The 16,221-nt window shown below is 30.0% G+C and overlaps 2 protein-coding genes across 2 annotated transcripts; both read right to left on the reverse strand.

Moving 5' to 3' along the window:
• On the reverse strand, positions 1-3,268 carry LOC126854560 (luciferin sulfotransferase-like). Its single transcript, XM_050601434.1, has 7 exons — positions 3,120-3,268; positions 2,824-3,027; positions 1,847-1,943; positions 1,562-1,718; positions 1,366-1,486; positions 967-1,061; positions 1-891 (listed from the first exon to the last, which is right to left on the reverse strand). Coding segments are annotated over exons 1-7 (990 nt in total). The 5' UTR covers positions 3,121-3,268; the 3' UTR covers positions 1-576.
• A 5,777-nt stretch (positions 3,269-9,045) lies between these two features.
• On the reverse strand, positions 9,046-14,800 carry LOC126854563 (luciferin sulfotransferase-like). Its single transcript, XM_050601447.1, is given in 8 exon segments — positions 9,046-12,429; positions 12,503-12,597; positions 12,892-12,969; positions 12,972-13,011; positions 13,087-13,243; positions 13,369-13,465; positions 14,349-14,552; positions 14,642-14,800. Coding segments are annotated over 8 exon segments (987 nt in total). The 5' UTR covers positions 14,643-14,800; the 3' UTR covers positions 9,046-12,114.
• Between the last annotated feature and the right edge of the window lie 1,421 nt (positions 14,801-16,221).

The following is a 16,221-nucleotide window of genomic DNA, read 5'->3' on the forward strand; positions in this document are numbered from 1 at the left end:
TTTGAGAATAAATAGTATTCATCAAAATAAGAAAAAAAATCTAATTTACATATGGGTCTTACAATTAATATTTTCGAAAATACAAGCTATCTTTCTATTTAAGCTTTTTGTCCTTTTCTTATTGGTTGTGTCACCTCTACAATGCAGTAAATAAAACTAATAAATAAAAGAGTATTTATTAGTTTTGCTGTAGTAACATTAAATTTGTAAGTAGGTTGTAAATCCGAGAATAGTCAGGTGTGTTTGAAAGAATGTATGATTTTCTGAGACGTAGGGCTGAAAAATGCGTGACAATGAATGGGAATCACATAAAGCACCCCTTATAATGCTGACTACTAGTAACTTTTTTGTTTGCATTGTAGAGGTAACACAACCAATAAAAAAGGATCTTATAGAAAGATAGCTTATATCTTTGAAGATATTAATTGTAGATATTAATCGTAGAAACCATGTAATTAGACTTTTTTTCTTATTTTGAACAATATATACATACTATCTCTGAAAATATGTGGACTTTTTTTAACACCCCTATTATTTAATATATCGAGTTTACCGTATTCGACATATTGCACCTTTTTATTCATCGGAAGCAATATTTGTATGAAATTTGAGGCCGGTTCCACACAAATACTTCTCCATCCATTCGTCGAATCGTCGAACAAGATCCTCTGACATATAATTCATCCAGTCGCCGACTTTGCCTTTTCTGATAAATTTGTGATCTGGATCATCTTCTTGCGCTTCTCTGTTTCCTAGCAGTAGTTCCAAGTTCACTGACGGATTCGTCGCCATTTTTGAAAATTTTAAGTGTTCACACAATCCGACGATCTGCTCGTCTGTCACATTCTTGTTTAAAAATTTCGCTGTCTTCTTAATCATCGTTATCTGATCCTGAAAAATATAAGTTCAATAAGAGATCTATTACAAAGATTCACGATGGCAAAAGCGCTTTCTGTTGTATTTTACCGTTTTCATTTCCTCGTATGTCATAAATAATATATTATCCTGATCTCTCATCTTCCAAAAAGGTAAAATATGGTTCCAAAACGGGCTGAGTGGGGCTAAATAAACATCATTTCTTAAATTTGATACTTTAATGCTAATTTCACAAATATCTTATATCTTGAAAAGAATTTCTTTCCCTCTCTCTCTCTCTCTCTCTCTCTCTCTCTCTCGCAAATTAATTTATTTCAGATATTTTTTGTTCTTGGGAAAGCAACAAATTATTAAATGCACGTTCAATTGATGATATTTTTATAATAAAAAATATATGTCTTTTTGTTTCGCATCAAAAATTCTATTGAATGATAATTGAATGTAATGATGATTCTGTCTCTCAAATCAATAGTATAATATTCAACGCACCACTATCATGCAGCATCAACTCCGCAAAGTCGTCGAAGCTTCCTTTCATACCATGGAATACTCTGCAGTAATGATAAAAACTGACACAGGTATCTTTTGGATTTCTTGCAACATATATTATCTGCAAAATATTATATGTATATTTTATACGAAGAGTTACGTTGCACTTATCCATTTGCACGTATCATATCTTAACCTTTGGTCTCTTTTCATGAAGCTGTCTCGGCAATAAGTCCCATGGCAAATGAGACTTGATATATCGCGGTCTTGGCATCTTTGTTATATTTTCGATGGAATCACCTAGTTTCGTAAACCATTCATCGTAATTTCCGTTGACCATGACAACCGAACCTCTGGAAAAAAAAAGAAATTTAAACGAAAAATGATAAAGATAACATATTGCATTTTCTCATAGTTAATTCTATTGAGATTATTCTATCATACAATAATTAATAATTCCCTATTTAAAGAATTAACTTACTCGAGTAAGGGACTTCGCACGATGAAAAGCGTGCGAGCATTTTCGTAATCAAAATTATTCCCGATGCACCACGCCATTTCTTGCGCCCAGTGACTACCTAAAAAATTTCACCGTGTCAAGATGTAAAATATTGAAAAACGCATTTAGATAACATAATTATGTAATATAAAATTAATTGCAATTATTTTTCTGTTTTATATTAATTCACAAGGTTGTTCCTTTCTCTAAAATTTTATATAACGTACATATCATACATATAGATCTAAAGAGCAATCTTTGCAATTATAATTAATTGCAATCTTTTTACTGGTTTTATATTAGCTGGCTCACAAGATTGTTCTTTCTAGAATTTTAAATATACATAATATGTATACAAGGTATCTCATCTCAACATTAAGGGTATGTTATTGAAGTTATTTAAAGTTGAAATCGTTTAATAAATATATTTATATAAACACATATTTATAATAAACACATTTCCGTAAATGCTTTTTAACAGAACTATAACCATTGAAAGTTGATATGAATGTTTGAAATAATTTCTGTTAATTTGATATTGTTTATATTTTCTATCAGTCTGGTATTGTTTACATTAAAAGAAAGAAATTCTTTTAGCGTGAAGCGAACTGTTAGATCATTTTTACGCAGAGTAAGATTTTGTATTGATGCAGAAGATAATTTCGAACAAAATTTATACTACATTTGTAAATAAACAAGTTAAATAAAATGTCTTTTTTCTTTTCTTTTTAATATTCTTTTAAATATTCACATCAACTTTCAATAGTTGTATTTCTGTTAAGAAGTATTTATGCACAAATATTTATTAAACAATTTGAACTTTAAATGACTTCAATAACATGTCCTTAATGTATGAACCTTGAATCATGGGAGCATATATATATATATATATATATATATATATATATATATATATATATTTATAAAATTACGCTTTATCTTTAAAATTAAGTTATTACCAGAACGAGGATACGAGACCATCCAAACATCATCCTCATATACGGTTAAGTCGCGTATCTTTTGCGCGTAAAAAATGATTTTTGGTGGCAACAAACAATTACTGGGTAGTGTTCTTAAGAAACTCGGTTTTACCCCAAACATCTCGTCCAATTTCTTTCCCTTCTCGTCCTCTATGATCGAGAACACGAACGACTCTTTGGCCACTGTAAAAGATTTAATAATTAAATTTTTAATAATTAAAAACAAAAAGAACAGAAAAAAACACTAATTTAAAAATTCTGAGTCTGACACTTACTCGATTCTTGAATATTGCTATGCGAATTCTCGTACGAATATTAAGATTTAAAAATGCAAAATGCAGATACAGCGTATTCACACACACTCGGATGTTGTTGCATTCGCGACTTGCGGAGAAATGAATGTGCCCTCGTACCGTTTGAATCCCATAACCCACTGACGATTCATGAGTTACTTTTTACTGGTCCTGCTCCTTTTTCCCGTTTACGATGAAACTCGTGTATACTTTCATACTCGCGCCACAAAGATATTGTATACATAAATTCGGTATATATCCTGCTTTTATATATATATATATATATATATATATATATATGCATGTATGTATATATACATATATATATATATATATGTATGTATGTATATATACATATATATATATATATATATATATATATATTAGAATGTATAGGTGTATCTTGTGACTATTTGCTATAAATAATATTATATATATATATATATATATATATATATATATATATATAATATTATTTGCGCAAATAGTCGCAAGATAAACATACATATTTATATATATATATATATATATATATATATATTCAAATTTTCTCGATCTTGAAATTACTAATCTTTTGTATAAAATTAATTTCATATTAATTTGTTCCATTCTTTTTAATAAAGTAATTAAAAATATTATATACATCAAAATTTTCCTTTTGTCAAGTGAAAAGAGAATTGCATATCGAAAACCTTAAATTATTTACTTAGTTTTCATTTAGTTTTTTGCCTAAACAGCAAACAATAATATTATCAAGATGCAAAATTATATACATATATGTCTTTCTTAATCCTTTACATTATTCATTAAATCATTACAATAGTTTAACTTGCATTAAAAAACACGGGCAGTGTTTTCTCTTTTGAGAAAACTTCGAAGGCTTAAAATTTATCTTACCATGTTTTTTACGTTTTTTTTATAATCTGTACATTAAAGAAAGTAATCAGAAAAGAAAATAATAATACAAAGATATTTTCATAAAAAGAAGTGCATTAATACACACACACACACACACACACACACACACACACACACACATACATACATAAACATATACAGGATGTCTCAGACCACCCGTACACCTCTTTTAAAATAAAAATAAATGACTTTTACCAAAAATCGCAAACATTTTTTAAATAAATCGAATATACTCTATCGAATTGTGTTATTTTCAATTTTTGGTTCCGACCGGAATTATGCCATCCGGACCGAAAGTTGAATTTTTTGAGGGGAACATAGCTACTAGAACTACAGGGACCTGTATAGCAAGTGTATGATTCTTTGTAAAATATAACAAATTACAAGAAAGAAATATCCGAAGCATGCGAGAGCATTATCTTATATCGCGCGTTTAAATTATTTACGGCGCATTATTAACTTTCTCGTCGAACAGAGATTTCACTTTCGGAGAAAGTTGCCAGCTGCATTCTTATCGATATATACTGCACGATCGGTGTATAATTACTATTAGCGTGTGCATGTGCATGTGCATGCGTAAAGCAAATAAATTTATTTGCTTCAAATATATCAAAATTTTGTTTTTTAACAACTAATTTTGCAAGATTGCCGGTATATGAATTAATATAATACTTTTCCAGCATATGTATCGCATATATGTGATTTATCAAGCATTATATTAGGCTTTATATAACAGGACGAGATACTATATAGTATATAAAGTATTTTGTATTATATGAAGAAAAATAGGGTAAATTTGGATTTATTTTTCTACAAAAATAAGAGAGTAAAAAAATTTTGCTGACCGTTAGTAGTTTTTAATAGACCTTAAACTATGAAAAAATGAGGCTAATTGCTGAAAAAAAAATTTGGTTACCAAGATTTTTTAGGGAAGTCAAAAATTACTTAGTTTTGCCTTTCCAGTAGAATAAAACCAGGTATCCATCTAAAAACATGTAAAACACTATGCAATTAAAAAATCTACATTTATTTTAATAAAAATATGATACAAAAATGTATTTTATTGACAAAAATCACAAATAAAAATATCCTCTTGTTTTACATCGCTGCACGATTTTTTTATTTAATTTTTTAACTTTAGGGATCTAGAAAAAGTTTTTTTTTTAATAGTTTTTATAATGGTTTTTTAATGGCTCTTTTTCTGAGTGGAAATTTTTGTCTTCAACTGTTTTTTGTATAGAGACAAAATTAGAATAACAGTTTTGTCTTTTTTTATTACATTACCACGCATTAAGTATTCTATTTTGCCTCAACACGAGAAAAATAACAAATACGGCGGCTATATTGGGCTCTGTCAAATAGGGGAGGCTTAAGTAACATCGGCGCATCTTAGAGTGCAGTGTTAACATCACGCATGCTTTTGCATGTAAAGCAACAACTTTTATAGTTGAATAAAATGCTAACCATAAGTGCAATTTATGATTGATAAATAATATTCGCGTATTTATGCCTTACGGTCATATTGCGAGCGTGATACTGCACACTAAGAATAATATTTTTTTCTGCCACCAGAAGTCATGCTTTCATTTGACAGATCTCAATATTCTGGCATACAAAGTGACGATTAAAACTAATGCGATATATTCTCTAATGGCGTTTTTGGATGGACGGATTAACCCAACCCGTGTCTTTTATTAGCAGAGACAATGCAATGACGTCATTATTTGCAATGACGTCATTACTTGCATGTCTCTGCCAATAAAAGACATGGATTCATAATCCGGGTTGAGTTAACCCGTCCATCCAAAAATGCCATAAGGATTTTTTTTTTTGCACCAAGTCTGGTTAGATTAACCAAGATTAAAATTAGCACTTTTTTATGTGGAATACACATAAACATGAAAAAATATGTATTTGAGGATTTCAAATGATATCAATTAAAAAGAAAGATAGCGTTTATAACAAATTTGCGTTTTTAATGAAATTCCAATCAATTATGCACGATGAATTTTGATAAAATGTGAATAATTAATCGAATATTTATTTTGCTTGTTTCTACCATATTAATATACTTGATTAATAAAAAAAACAATGATTCCTAATTATGGGAATACAAATGTAATTTTAGATTAGAATAATGTGACAGCGTTATACTAGAAAAATGATAGTCTTTATGCGATTCACTGATGAAAGATTAGATACATTTTAGATATGTTTATGTAGAATGCACATAAACATGAAAAAACATGTATTTGAGGATTTCAAATGATATCAATTAAAAAAAAAAAAGATAGAAGTCATTATATCAAAAAGTCTAATTTCCTTGGTAATATTGTTTCTGTTAAATAATAAACTTGTCTCTTTTGATATAATCATTTCTTATACTATTGTATTCGATATATACATAATAAATTAATTCTTCACATAATTTATAAATGTATCAATAACATACTTGATGCATTATACGCAATGAAGACAAAAATATTTCAATTCCAATATTTTATACTTTATATTTAAATATCATGATAAACATTTGCTCGCATTTTTCATACAAAATTATAATTAAAATGTTGCAAATTGAAAAAATTTTCCTTTCTCAATTCATTTTTAATAATGACTAGAGAAAATATACTCCAGCCCATTTTGCACGAGAAATAATACAGTTGTTATAAACTGCTTTTATATTTAATCAGTTTTTATATTTTAACAGCAATGGGAAAACAAAACTATTGCATTTTCCAAAATATTTCACATGAAAAGATACAATCATTATAACTGAAAGTTACTCCTAGATTTAATTGTAATGATTAGGAAACATACTCTACTCGCATTTTCAAAAATGTTTCGTAATGAAAAACCGATTGTTGTAACTAAAAATAAATATTTTTTTTCTCGATTGATTGTTTGAGCAAAAATAAATCATAAAAAAGTTTACTTAACACAAGAAAATAAAATCAAGACATTAATTATATTATTAACACACAATTTTCTAATGGCGCGTTACGTGTTTTCGTCGATTGTCATTGTACTATCTGACACAATTGTTAGATAGCGTTGAAGCAATAAATGTTATAATTGTTTGTCCAATATATTATATCATATGTGTATATAAATCACGCTGTCACAAATGTGTTAGTACATAAATGAGCAACTGAGAAATAGGTGATTTTTAACAATTTTTTTTCTTTTTTCCAAACCTAAAATAATTATTTTGCAAGACTTGATATTTTTTTAGATTAAAGTACAAAGTACAATTACAAGTAATAGAAAATGTGGAACATCCTACATAAAAATCATTGTATGGGAGTAATATATATTAAAAAATATTCATTTAAAAAAGGCATACAAGTATATATATATACATATATATATATATATATATATATATATATATATATATATATATAATTATAGAATTATATGATATAGTTATATATGTAACAATATATAATTATGTATATAACTATATAATTATATATAATTAACAAAAAAAAATTTCTCATAGATTGAGCTTTTACAAAGCTGAAAGTATACTTCTCTACCAAGACTGGATTGAAAGTTGAATTTTTTGAGGGGAACGTAGTGTTACGTTCAGACTTTCGGAAGGATGAGTCACAAGGAAGGGCACAACAACTGTTAAATAAATTTAAAATAAAATATTACGTCCAGACTTTCGGAAGGATGAGTCGCAAGAAAGGACGCAATAACTACTCTAAATATCCCGAAATCAATCAGCCTTACGTCGTCAGAATCGGGTCGAGCAAAGGTTCGGAAAACAGGTAAATGACTGGATCGCTGTTATTCTGTTTGTTCGAACGTTCGCTCGGTGGTCCCTTTTTAGTCAGGGAATTTAATCCCTATTACTCGGGATGGGACCAAGTGCGATCTTTTATTTTTTTGGAAATGAGAGAAAGGGTTAAAAAAAAATATTTTTAATTAATTATTAAACATTCTGATTTATTAAAAAATGTAAGGAAAAGTTAGATCTATACATGTACGTTTATACATAATAAGAAAAACTAATCCTTATCTGATCGTATGTGTGAGTGTATATGTCTGTGTTCATTTATTCGCGGGTGTTACATTTATGCGGAGGACGTCGGTCAGAGTGAGTGAGGGAGCAGATTTTATCGTTAATATTTAATTCTGACCAGTTATTATACAATAATTCTGTTAATAAATAAATAAAATTAAATCAACATGTGTGTGTAGAATGGTTGCAAATATAAAATTGGTCGCTTGCATATGAGTTAAATTAGGTTTTTTTAAAATTTTTTAAAGTTCACTACGACTATTATGGAACGAGTTAATGATTTAAAAGACTAAAACATCTTACGGAATTGTTTTGATTTAAATAAGACATAAGACAAAAAGAAAAGAGAGAATTATTTAATGAGACTTACTTATTAAGAATAGCGATTCGGAGTCGGAATGATGGCGAATTAATGCGGTGTTTCGCTCTGTGTCTCATGTCGGTAGCTCGATGCTCGTTGCAGGTAGGTTGCTCCGAAGATGACACCGCCCAGGGAAGACACTGGTTGCACTTTCGCGCCGAGTTAAACCACGGAATAAAATTTAAAATAAAACACGAGAAATAAATTGAAAAACAATAAAATTGAACACGAAAAAAGATTTTGGACACTGATTTGAATTGTAAGGTGTGACCTGAACTGAACACTGATGATTATAAAGACTGATCTGAACGTAATAAGCGTACGGAGCGTAAAGAGCGTAAAAAAGAGTAGAGAGAGCGAAGACTCTTGAGTAGCCCTTTCATAGGTCTTTTTCAAAGGTGTGTTTTAATTTTTTAAAGTAGGGATTGACGAATTAGAAATTATCCCAGTGTCCTCATTAGGCGGGATTTTTACTCGCGGTGAACATCGATTAGCGAGTTTGATATCGGTTCAAAGTCCCTTGATCGTTGCCTTTCCTGGCGGACTCTTGAGCACGTGATTTGATTAGAAAAATTTTTCATGGTAATTGATGAATATTTCTTCACGATTAAGAAAGAATTTATTTTTCTTATGATTACTATTATCAAATAGTACGGCTCTATTTATTAAGTATTTCGTTACAAAAATTTATTATTTTTTCGGTATTGTTTTATTCTTACGACGGAAAATTCTATTGCAAGGGATATTTATCAATTTTTATTTATCCGAGAGAATCGGCGTGGTTTCATCACCGATCTTCTCGCGTCTTTTTCACGATTATTCATAGATATACGGTTATTGACAAGTGACTAAGAGTTTACGTGAGAGAAACGCGTAGCGTAGGATGCTTTATTTATTAAACGATTCATTTTTATCACCAATAGACGATTGCCGCAACTTCGCGGAAGGAAGGAATCGTGGAGTCACCAGGACGTAAGAATAGCACTACAGGGACATCCTGTATAGCAAGTGTATGATTCTTTGTAAAATATAACAAATTACAAGAAAGAAATATCTGAAGCATGCGAGAGCATTATCTGCGAGCATCTATACGCGCGTTTAAATTATTTACGGCGCATTATTAACTTTCTCGTCGAACAGAGATTTCACTTTCGGAGAAAGTTGCCAGCTGCATTCTTATCGATATATACTGCACGATCGGTGTATAATTACTATTAGCGTGTGCATGTGCATGTGCATGCGTAAAGCAAATAAACTTATTTGCTTCAAATGTATCAAAATTTTGTTCTTTAACAATAACTAATTTTGCAAGATTGCCGATATATGATTTAATATAATAATTTTCCAGCATATGTACCGCATATGTGTGATTTACCGAGCATTGTATTAGGTTTATACAGGGTGTCCCATAATTCGTGGATCACTCGTTGTGTTCATATAAAGGATGTCAAAGTGAATAGGAAAGTCCATTTTACGATTTTTCTAATAATTATTGAGATATTCATTAAAAAAGATCGGCCAATCCGCGCCTTATAAGCGCGCGACGAGATGAGACATCCTACTGTAAAGCGATATTAGGCGCGCGGTGAAGCGGTGAGAAGAGTGTTCTACACGCTCGTACGTAGTCTTCATAGAGCGTCCCTCCCACCGCTTCGCCGCGCACAAAGTAACACATTATAGTAGGACGTCTCTTCTCGTTGCGCGCTTGTGCAAGACGCGGATTGGCATCTTTTATAATTAATTTCTCATTAATTGTCGTGAAAATCGCAAAACAGTAGAGAACTTTTCTATGCAGTTTAACATGCTTTATATGCACCCGAGAGGTGATCGGTGAATTATGGGATACCTTGTATAACAGGGCGAGATACTATATTGTATATAAATTGTTTTGTATTATATGAAGGAAAGTAGGGTAAATTTGGATTTATTTTTCTACAAAAAAATCAGAGTAAAAAAATTTTGCTGCCCATTAGTAGTTTTTAATACACCTTAAACTATGAAAAAATGAGGCTAATTGCTGAACAAAAAATTTGGTTACCAAAATTTTTTAGGGAAGTATAATTTTTTTTTTAATGGACTTTTATTTTTCATTGCATATTCTTGTAACTTATCTGGAGAGCTTTTCAAAACACTATATTAAAGTATTTTCTTATTAAGTATTTTTTGAATTATGAGACTTGAAATAATTTCTTAATTTTCCATAAATATAAAATATCTCGTAAAATATTCATTTTTTGATGACTTTACCTCAATACTTTTATGCACAGAATAATGAGAGGAACCAATTAGTAAAGAAAATATCAGGGTGGGCATATTTTTCGGAAACGAAGCGAACTGTAGGTTTATTCCAGAGAATATTACAGATCATTTGTACCTTCACATTTACTATATACGGTTCCATGTGATGTAAACAAATGGAGTTAACTTCTCTCGTTAAAATATTCTGTAAATAATTATTGTGTGACACTTTATGAAAGTTCAGCATTCTTTTCGAAAAACATTTTCGAAAATATATTGAAGTTAATGGCCATCATTTCGAACATTTACTGTAATAAAATTTGAATTTTTAATAATCGGATATCTGTTGCCTTATTTTTGAAATATCTTATTACCTATTAATTTAGGTCATAAGTATACAATACTTTTAGACTCAAAATTGAACGCTCTTTTCATTTTCGGAAAAAAAAGTATACTTATTTATAAAAACCAAATTGACCTCAAAATGATTTTCAAAATCGCATTCCAAGAATAATCGAAGGTCACGGTATTATGGTCCCCTTGGAACCCTACAACTTTTGTCTGAAACATTTTTTGATATCTTACTTTGTTTCTGAAAAATATGTCCGCGTCCGCGTCACATAAATGCCCCCCCTCTGTATATGTGTATGTATATGTATATATATATATATATATATATATATATATATATATATCGTTTTAAGAAACCTACTGCATGCGTATTTTTTGAAAACGATAAATGACCGCATAAATCAATCGCACAATTATAAAATAAATCTAAAACATGTGAGAATTATCATAACACAACTAATGCATACAAATACAAAGTGTTAAAAAAAGGGTTACATGTTTTGAGAATAAATAGTATTCATCAAAATAAGAAAAAAAAATCTAATTTACATATGGGTCTTACAATTAATATTTTCGAAAATACAAGCTATCTTTCTATTTAAGCTTTTTGTCCTTTTCTTATTGGTTGTGTCACCTCTACAATGCAGTAAATAAAACTAATAAATAAAAGAGTATTTATTAGTTTTGCTGTAGTAACATTAAATTTGTAAGTAGGTTGTAAATCCGAGAATAGTCAGGTGTGTTTGAAAGAATGTATGATTTTCTGAGACGTAGGGCTGAAAAATGCGTGACAATGAATGGGAATCACATAAAGCACCCCTTATAATGCTGACTACTAGTAACTTTTTTGTTTGCATTGTAGAGGTAACACAACCAATAAAAAAGGATCTTATAGAAAGATAGCTTATATCTTTGAAGATATTAATTGTAGATATTAATCGTAGAAACCATGTAATTAGACTTTTTTTCTTATTTTGAACAATATATACATACTATCTCTGAAAATATGTGGACTTTTTTTAACACCCCTATTATTTAATATATCGAGTTTACCGTATTCGACATATTGCACCTTTTTATTCATCGGAAGCAATATTTGTATGAAATTTGAGGCCGGTTCCACACAAATACTTCTCCATCCATTCGTCGAATCGTCGAACAAGATCCTCTGACATATAATTCATCCAGTCGCCGACTTTGCCTTTTCTGATAAATTTGTGATCTGGATCATCTTCTTGCGCTTCTCTGTTTCCTAGCAGTAGTTCCAAGTTCACTGACGGATTCGTCGCCATTTTTGAAAATTTTAAGTGTTCACACAATCCGACGATCTGCTCGTCTGTCACATTCTTGTTTAAAAATTTCGCTGTCTTCTTAATCATCGTTATCTGATCCTGAAAATATAAGTTCAATAAGAGATCTATTACAAAGATTCACGATGGCAAAGCGCTTTCTGTTGTATTTTACCGTTTTCATTTCCTCGTATGTCATAAATAATATATTATCCTGATCTCTCATCTTCCAAAAAGGTAAAATATGGTTCCAAAACGGGCTGAGTGGGGCTAAATAAACATCATTTCTTAAATTTGATACTTTAATGCTAATTTCACAAATATCTTATATCTTGAAAAGAATTTCTTCTCCTCTCTCTCTCTCTCTCTCTCTCGCAAATTAATTTATTTCAGATATTTTTTGTTCTTGGGAAAGCAACAAATTATTAAATGCACGTTCAATTGATGATATTTTTATAATAAAAAATATATGTCTTTTTGTTTCGCATCAAAAATTCTATTGAATGATAATTGAATGTAATGATGATTCTGTCTCTCAAATCAATAGTATAATATTCAACGCACCACTATCATGCAGCATCAACTCCGCAAAGTCGTCGAAGCTTCCTTTCATACCATGGAATACTCTGCAGTAATGATAAAACTGACACAGGTATCTTTTGGATTTCTTGCAACATATATTATCTGCAAAATATTATATGTATATTTTATACGAAGAGTTACGTTGCACTTATCCATTTGCACGTATCATATCTTAACCTTTGGTCTCTTTTCATGAAGCTGTCTCGGCAATAAGTCCCATGGCAAATGAGACTTGATATATCGCGGTCTTGGCATCTTTGTTATATTTTCGATGGAATCACCTAGTTTCGTAAACCATTCATCGTAATTTCCGTTGACCATGACAACCGAACCTCTGGAAAAAAGAAATTTAAACGAAAAATGATAAAGATAACATATTGCATTTTCTCATAGTTAATTCTATTGAGATTATTCTATCATACAATAATTAATAATTCCCTATTTAAAGAATTAACTTACTCGAGTAAGGGACTTCGCACGATGAAAAGCGTGCGAGCATTTTCGTAATCAAAATTATTCCCGATGCACCACGCCATTTCTTGCGCCCAGTGACTACCTAAAAAAATTTCACCGTGTCAAGATGTAAAATATTGAAAAAACGCATTTAGATAACATAATTATGTAATATAAAATTAATTGCAATTATTTTTCTGTTTTATATTAATTCACAAGGTTGTTCCTTTCTCTAAAATTTTATATAACGTACATATCATACATATAGATCTAAAGAGCAATCTTTGCAATTATAATTAATTGCAATCTTTTACTGGTTTTATATTAGCTGGCTCACAAGATTGTTCTTTCTAGAATTTTAAATATACATAATATGTATACAAGGTATCTCATCTCAACATTAAGGGTATGTTATTGAAGTTATTTAAAGTTGAAATCGTTTAATAAATATATTTATATAAACACATATTTATAATAAACACATTTCCGTAAATGCTTTTTAACAGAACTATAACCATTGAAAGTTGATATGAATGTTTGAAATAATTTCTGTTAATTTGATATTGTTTATATTTTCTATCAGTCTGGTATTGTTTACATTAAAAGAAAGAAATTCTTTTAGCGTGAAGCGAACTGTTAGATCATTTTTACGCAGAGTAAGATTTTGTATTGATGCAGAAGATAATTTCGAACAAAATTTATACTACATTTGTAAATAAACAAGTTAAATAAAATGTCTTTTTTTCTTTTCTTTTTAATATTCTTTTTAAATATTCACATCAACTTTCAATAGTTGTATTTCTGTTAAGAAGTATTTATGCACAAATATTTATTAAACAATTTGAACTTTAAATGACTTCAATAACATGTCCTTAATGTATGAACCTTGAATCATGGGAGCATATATATATATATATATATATATATATATATATATATATATATATTTATAAAATTACGCTTTATCTTTAAAATTAAGTTATTACCAGAACGAGGATACGAGACCATCCAAACATCATCCTCATATACGGTTAAGTCGCGTATCTTTTGCGCGTAAAAAATGATTTTTGGTGGCAACAAACAATTACTGGGTAGTGTTCTTAAGAAACTCGGTTTTACCCCAAACATCTCGTCCAATTTCTTTCCCTTCTCGTCCTCTATGATCGAGAACACGAACGACTCTTTGGCCACTGTAAAAGATTTAATAATTAAATTTTTAATAATTAAAAACAAAAGAACAGAAAAACACTAATTTAAAAATTCTGAGTCTGACACTTACTCGATTCTTGAATATTGCTATGCGAATTCTCGTACGAATATTAAGATTTAAAAATGCAAAATGCCGATACAGCGTATTCACACACACTCGGATGTTGTTGCATTCGCGATTTGCGGAGAAATGAATGTGCCCTCGTACCGTTTGAATCCCATAACCCACTGACGATTCATGAGTTACTTTTTACTGGTCCTGCTCCTTTTTCCCGTTTACGATGAAACTCGTGTATACTTTCATACTCGCGCCACAAAGATATTGTATACATAAATTCGGTATATATCCTGCTTTTATATATATATATATATATATATATATATATATGCATGTATAGTATATATACATATATATATATATATATATATATATGTATGTATGTATATATACATACATATATATATATATATATATATATATATATATATATTCAAATTTTCTCGATCTTGAAATTACTAATCTTTTGTATAAAATTAATTTCATATTAATTTGTTCCATTCTTTTTAATAAAGTAATTAAAAATATTATATATATCAAAATTTTCCTTTTGTCAAGTGAAAAGAGAATTGCATATCAATTAGGGGAGGCTTAAGTAACATCGGCGCATCTTAGAGTGCAGTGTCAACATCACGCATGCTTTTGCATGTAAAGCAACAACTTTTATAGTTGAATAAAATGCTAACCATAAGTGCAATTTATGATTGATAAATAATATTCGCGTATTTATGCCTTACGGTCATATTGCGAGCGTGATACTGCTCACTAAGAATAATATTTTTTTCTGCCACCAGAAGTCATGCTTCCATTTGACAGATCTCAATATTCTGGCATACAAAGTGACGATTAAAACTAATGCGATATATTCTCTAATGGCGTTTTTGGATGGACGGATTAACCCAACCCGTGTCTTTTATTAGCAGAGACAATGCAATGACGTCATTATTTGCAATGACGTCATTACTTGCATGTCTCTGCCAATAAAAGACATGGATTCATAATCCGGGTTGAGTTAACTCGTCCATCCGAAAATGTCATAAGGACCATTGCACCAAGTCTGGTTAGATTAACCGAGGTTAAAATTAGCAAGGTGGCCAATTGAAAATAAAGGTGAAGGAAAACCAAGTATTCTTGTCATTTCAGTTACCAGTGACAGTTTTTTTATTTGCGTGTCATAAAAAGTAGTGGGGCATGTACAAAGCTGATTGCGCACGAATTCTTTCCTGCGCAATTAACTTTTTAGATACGTCTCACTGCTTTTTATGGCACGCTAATAAAAATGCACACATTGCCAATTTGGTTGCAAAAAATGCTTATATTTTAGTAGAAATTATATGTAGAAAAATGATTTGAGTATGCAATAAAAATATTTTAATTGAACAAAATTTTTGGAAAAAGTCCACTTTATATTTGAGTTACCCATGTAAGTGGATATCAGTCTCGACTTTTCTAGCGCGCTTGTGAACTGTATTTCTGTCTGTTTCGTTTTACGCATTGAGTGTATAGATCGCATTCAATGTGCTGCTCACATTGATATTGTTCCGTTTAATGCGCATGATGCACGCTTGGAAACGGAACGGTTTTTCAAAGAT

This window comes from Cataglyphis hispanica, chromosome 1 (assembly GCF_021464435.1).
Source record: "Cataglyphis hispanica isolate Lineage 1 chromosome 1, ULB_Chis1_1.0, whole genome shotgun sequence".
Classification (NCBI taxonomy): domain Eukaryota; kingdom Metazoa; phylum Arthropoda; class Insecta; order Hymenoptera; family Formicidae; genus Cataglyphis; species Cataglyphis hispanica.